This window comes from Prunus avium, chromosome 3 (assembly GCF_965620075.1).
Source record: "Prunus avium chromosome 3, drPruAviu1.hap1.1, whole genome shotgun sequence".
NCBI lineage: Eukaryota > Viridiplantae > Streptophyta > Magnoliopsida > Rosales > Rosaceae > Prunus > Prunus avium.
Genome location: NC_142286.1, coordinates 771,101 through 777,489, shown reverse-complemented (window position 1 = coordinate 777,489; position 6,389 = coordinate 771,101). Strand labels below are relative to the sequence as shown.

The window sequence follows — 6,389 nt, the reverse complement described above, 5'->3', positions numbered from 1 at the left end:
ATGACGAAAGTGATATAGTAACAAAGTCAGTGTCTATTGCCCCACCAGCCACTGAACATTTGTGATCTCGATTTTCACACTGAGATGCGAGAGATGTATTGAAGACGAAGCTTCCTCTATATGTAACGTAAAATGAGGAAGAAAGGAACATAATTTATATGACTTCAGAAAACTCCATCCGAAATTGTGACCGGAATGATCTAATTCTGGACATCTGTAAGAACGGATAAACAAAATTGGTGCATTTTGAAGTTTAAGGGAGAAACTAATAAATTTATACTATTTTCTGTTTTTTTTTTCATTTTGAAACAAGGGACGCTTTGATACCATGTTGAATTTCAGAGAGACGAGCCAACGGTCTACTACTAGCAACACCGATATTGTGCTCAATTTAACCACTTACAAAGCGTAGTAAGTGTAAGGTTTTATCATAAAAGAACTTGGTGTTATTATGAGCGGAACCACTTATTATAAGTTATAATTTATTTAATCAAGTTTCCGATGTGGGACTTTATATTTTTCAACATTAACTACTTGAAAATTTAAGAGTTAGACTAAATTGCAGGGATGAAAAATATGGTCATTCAAGAATATAGATAATAAATGGACTATAGTATGCTCACTTGTGATGCCAATGGAAATTTACATGTTCAAACAAACTGACTAAATGATTCATGGAGTGAAAACTAGTTACTGGAAAAAGTGGTCAAGTACTTGATGAATAGTTAAATAATGTGTATGACCGAATAATATACTAAGAATATAAATGAAAAACAACAGCCAGTGGACTCATGTGAGTTTCATTTTGATCCAAAACAAATATTAATTTATACAAATGTAAAACAGATAAAGATATAAGAAAGATGGACATAACTAAAGCCAAGTGGAGTCAAAGTCAATGTGGATGAGTTATCTCCATGAAAGTTTCAAGTCAGAGCTAATGAGGACCATTTGGGACCATTCTCTCAAATTAAATGTTGTGCATTCTCCACCTTTAGTTGATAATTATAGTTGCTCTCCGTCTCCGCCATGCTCAAATTTCAATTGGATTGAAACCTTGCGCTCTCTCTGCCTCCAAGAATCTGAAAGGGTGTAAAACTCAAAAGGCCACATGGCTGAGCATTTGCTCGAAAGCAAAGTTGATGAAGAAGAGGAGGCGGGAGATGCTAACAGAGAAGCTGAAGAAGAAAAGTTCAATGCTAAGAAAGAAGGCCAAAAGTCACAATTGGTACTTGTGGTTTGCTTTTAATTTTCTCCTTTTGGTTTACTACTAAATTTTTTTTTTCACGCAAATGTTCAATCTTTTTTTGTCAAAGTTAGAAAGGGGTAGGAGCATTTTCTCAAACATACACTGCCAAAGTGCCATGGGATTCCAACGTGAATGCTGTTAGAGAATTGTTTCATGGGCATTTTTTGAGCCGGCATTGAAATACGAATATCTTCGTCGATAGGCACACATGCATAGTTCAGCGCCTAAGAAAAGTTGCAGTCAATTTATGGTGCAGCTCACACCTATCCGTCTTTGCAACACCTTACATAATAATAACTTAAAAAATTGTTCAAATAAAAGAAAAAAAACGCAGTCCCAACTTATGGTGCAGCTCGTCATACCTATCCGTCTTTCATACACAATATGAAACGTTTTCCCCCGAGGGGTATAGGGAGCTGCTGCTTCTGTTCTTCCCCAGTCTAATTCATCGTTTGCAAACCGCCAATGACATAAAGATCAGTGCAAAAATTCATATTTAGAACAAACGGAATCATTGTCCAGCCTAAACAAAAGGTGAAGGAGGTCTTAGGCTCCTATTGAAAATCAAGATGAGCTGGGTTCTCCGAGCTCAATCTGAATTGATATTGGTCCTTATAATTACAAAGAAAGTATTTGCCCGTCTGCAGTTGATACTTTGAAGCAGACACAGACACATCTCCACCAAGCACATTCTGCCTCCAAGGAGATGCTTCCTGTTGGATTGTTATATCTTGATCACTATTTGATAGCACACCCTTACCCTTATTTTCCTGCTCATACACAAGCTGGATTCCAAACTCCTTTCTCGAGAAACCATACTCCATATCCACTGAAACACGTACTTCTTCACCGCCTTCCAATTCATTGTTGTCAAACAACCAATGGCTCAGCCATAGCATATCTTCATTCTCTTCTGGACAACCCATTGTGACTGCGGAATAGGTCCACTTAAGACCCTTGGTCTCATTACTGACTTTAACAAAGTGTTGGCTTTGAAGCCCCAGACCCCTATCTGGATGACGAGCATACACAACACACGCATTTAAGCCTCGAATCTTCCGGTTAAGATGTGAAGGTATGATAATAGACAACACAAAGTTGCCCATGCTCCTGTAGCTGAACCAATCTGGAATCTTGCTTCCATGAAGGAAAATGCTAAATATGCCACACTCATAGAGCCCCTGTATCATGGAGATCATATGGTTCAACAATTACAGGCTACAGAAATCATACTCATCATTATAATTATACATGAGAGAGAGAGAGAGAGAGAGAGAGAGAGAGAGAGAGAGAGAGAGAGAGAGAGAGAGAGAACCTGAAGGGGACCCTTCCTGGTTGTATTTGTCGAGTAGTTGATCATTTCCACCTCAGCACTTTCAATGGACTCCAAATTGAACAGCCCCATCTCTTGGATCATTTCTATGTCAATGTTTCTCAACGGATTTATATTGAACGAGCTCTTAACTTCGACTAACATCATACATTGGTAAAACATTAATTCCAATGATCTGAACTTGTTTGGAACATTTGTTACTCTTTTCAACGATGTACAAAAACTTGCCTGCAAGCTCTTTAAATTTGGTGGGAGCTCTGGAAGCGTTTGCAGTTCTTTGCAGTTCTCTAACAGAAGAGTCTGGAGCATAATAAGACCGTTCATGTTTTCTGGTAGGTTCAGAATTGGATTTCCGCTTAGATTCAAATACTGCAACGAGGATAGGATACAAAGATCGGTGGGAACTTCTGACAGATTGCAGTAAGCCAGACTTAAGCGTCCTAAGAAATGTGGTAAATTTCCCAATGAGAAACGGCTTTCAGGAACTTTTCTTGGTAACACCCACGACCACCACGACCAGATTGATTGCCATGAAGTAGTCGATAACAGAACGAGTTTCTTCATATCAGTATCAGTAGAGGTGGCAGTTGTGTTGGCATGAAGCACTAGCTTTGAGCAACCAGAAAGAATAAGTTCCTGAAGAGATCGCAACATGCTAATACTTGTCGGAAGCTTAATGAGATTTTTGCAGTCCTTTAGATTCAAGAACACTAGTTTCTCTAGGTTTCCAATGGATTCACCAATCTCAACCAAATTTATGCAACCATTAAGATTTAATCTCTCAAGGTTAGACAGTCCTGACAAGTCGGGGGTTGTCATAAGGCTATGTGAATGACTGAGATTAAGGATTTTCAGTCTTGGAAGCAACTGTTCCAAAAAGCAGTAATTAGTTTCTAAGAATACGTAACAATCCCTAAACTTCTGTGTCTGTGTGTGCGTTTCTTTTTTGTTGAGAGAGAAAGAGAGAGATTAGTATCATACCTTGGTTCCCTTCCAAACATGTTCCAGCCTGCTATTTTGCAACTCAAGAGCAACTAGATTTTCCAAATAAAAATTGGCTGGTATTGATTTTAAAGGGAATCCACGCCAAGATAACCATATTAAATGTTTTGGAAAATCTTCATAGCCTCCATTGATATTAACATTACTGAGCAAGAGAATTTCAAGATTGTGCATTCTTCTAAATGCCTCTGTTTTAAAGTCCACCTCATTTGATACAACAACTGAACTTGTTGAGGAAAAGTTAATTGATTGCCAGGAGAAGAAACCAAGCCGACGTCTCTTTTTGTTACTATCATAATCTTCAGCATGGCATCTCTTTTTGTTACTTCCACTACATATTGTCTTTGAAGGCTCGTCTTCTATGAACATAGGAATCTGGAGCTTGAAAGCCTTAATAGTTTCTGTACCCTGCTGACAAATCAGAACAAATGGTTAAGTAAGTTGTACACATTTACAGTACAGTTATGAATACATACATATGAAGAGCATGCTTCTTACGGTTAATTTTCTCATAATATTAGATGAATCTTTAGACCATACTCTACTGCGTTTTCCAGGGTCCAGAGGTGATTCTTCGCGAACAATTCCCCTCCCCATGTCTCTAAGTACTTGATGCATGACCAACTTGTTTTCTCCATTAATTTTCAGAAGGCATCTATCAACTAGATTTTGAATTCCAATCCTTGTGTAAAAATCACAGTTGTCTAGTACTGTAATTGTAAAATCCTTCTCCTTTCCTATGAAGAAACAGGCAATATGAAGGAATAAATGTTTGTCATGATCATCTTCTAGAGAATCAAAGCTTATTCTAAGAAATTTTTGAATTTTTCCATGAGGAATCATGTCTAACTTCTCTATTGCGCTTTGCCATACGTCTACATTCTTTCCAGATAGAGAAGATCCCAAAACTTGAAGAGCTAATGGAAGCCCTCCACAGTGTTGTACTACAGGTCTTGAAAGCTCCATGTAACCTTCAACGGGATGGGCTTGTCCGAAGGCATGCCAACTAAAAATCTCAAGTGATTCATACTCATTCAGTTCTTGAACCTTAAACATTTCACTAACTTCATGAGCCTTTAGCAAATATTCCTGTCTAGTTGTTATGATAATTTTACTTCCTGGATGAAACCATTCTCGCATTCCAAGAACTGCACTGAATTGGTCCCAATGGTCAACATCATCAAGAACAATAAGAACTCTTTTGCAACATACAGAATGCTTGATCTTGATTACTCCTTCATCCATGTTATATACTTTCTTTGTTTTCCCCTTTTGGATATCAGAAAGAAGTTTTCTTTGCAAGCGAACCAAACCATTTGGTTGTTCTGAAGTTTCTCTAACATCTGCAAGAAAGCTCCTAGCTTGAAATCTATCTAAGTTTAGGTTATAAGCAGATTTGGAAATGGTAGTCTTGCCAATTCCACCCATCCCATAGATCACAGCTACACCAACATCATTTGATCCATCTTCCAACCATCTGTTTAGGCCTTGCACACGCTTATCTATTCCAACTGCATAGGGAGCAACGTTTAATGCTCTGTGATCCAATTTATTTCCAATCTTTTCCACAATTTCTTTGATAAACCGTGACTCATACCTATAAAATTATGGATATCAAAATATATAAATCACAATTAGTAAGTGTGTATTTTGTGACAAATTCTTTAATTCTTTAAAAAATAATCTTTCGAAAAGGCCATCTCTAGCAAATAGTTTAGATAAGTGAAAAATTCACATAAAAAAGCTAACACTTTGAAATTAAAAAGGTGACAAAGTGATAAATTTTGGGAAATTACCGATTTTCTAAAACCATTCCTCCAAGATCGGCAACATCTCTAAGTGCACGTCTCCACTCCTCCACCTTGTACATCTCATCCTTGAAGCGCTCTTCATGTCTGGCAAATGCCTCTGCAAAAGTTCCATTTTGGTTCCTGACATGGGAAGGATCCACAGCATAGAAAACTGGCAAAACCATGTGTCCCTCAGTTTTGCTACGTTCCATGATCTTTGTAAGTTCATCCAAGCACCATCTCGAGGCAGCGTAGTCCTTGGAGAAGACAATAATTGATACTCGTGACTCTTGTATCGCCTTCTGAAGCTCTGCTGCAATATTTGATCCTCTCTCAATCTCATCATCATCTCTAAAAGTGTGGATTCCTGCCAGCTCCAAAGCCCCGTAGAGGTGATCAGTAAAGCCCTTGCGTGTATCTTCGCCCCTGAAACTCAAGAATGCATGATAGCTGCACCGGTAAGAGGAGGAACAAGCATCCTTGGAAGCAGCCATTACGATAAAATCTCTACTTAAAATGAATGGATGAAGAACTTATACTTTTCAGTTTGTAATTGAAAGGCATGAAAAATCCAATATTATATGCCAATAGGAAAGGAGGGATAATAATGAAATTATACATATATAATGATGAAAGTCAATATCCACATTGTTTCAGCAACCATCAAATACGACTGCGACGGGAGACTTATTCAAGAAGAAGCTACCTTAAGTTATGTGGAAATATTCAACATGTGCACATAATTCACCATTCGGAGCTGTTAACACACCGTTTTGAGCAACTCTAGAAAAACCATTGTTGGACGTGTCACTGAAATAATCAGAAATATTACTCTGGTCTGGAACCCATCCTAAATAAAAACCCTACAAAATTTGATTCAAAACAAAGAAAGATTGGATGATCAAAATAATTTTGGATGGGAATTAAGAAAAGGGCAGAACTTCCAGAAATTGAATTATTAGAAAAATTGAAAGAAATGCCAAATGTGGGAATTTATTAGCAACCACTATGATCT

General features: G+C 37.8%; 1 protein-coding gene across 1 annotated transcript; it reads right to left on the bottom strand.

The window, feature by feature from the left end:
• Positions 1-1,474: 1,474 nt before the first annotated feature.
• LOC110755769 (disease resistance protein RPV1-like) lies at positions 1,475-5,969 on the bottom strand. Its single transcript, XM_021957045.2, has 5 exons — positions 5,381-5,969; positions 4,083-5,181; positions 3,564-3,995; positions 2,565-3,449; positions 1,475-2,430 (listed from the first exon to the last, which is right to left on the bottom strand). Exons 1-5 carry the CDS (start codon positions 5,866-5,868, stop codon positions 1,804-1,806), a joined length of 3,531 nt encoding a protein of 1,176 aa, XP_021812737.2. The 5' UTR covers positions 5,869-5,969; the 3' UTR covers positions 1,475-1,803.
• Positions 5,970-6,389: the final 420 nt, after the last annotated feature.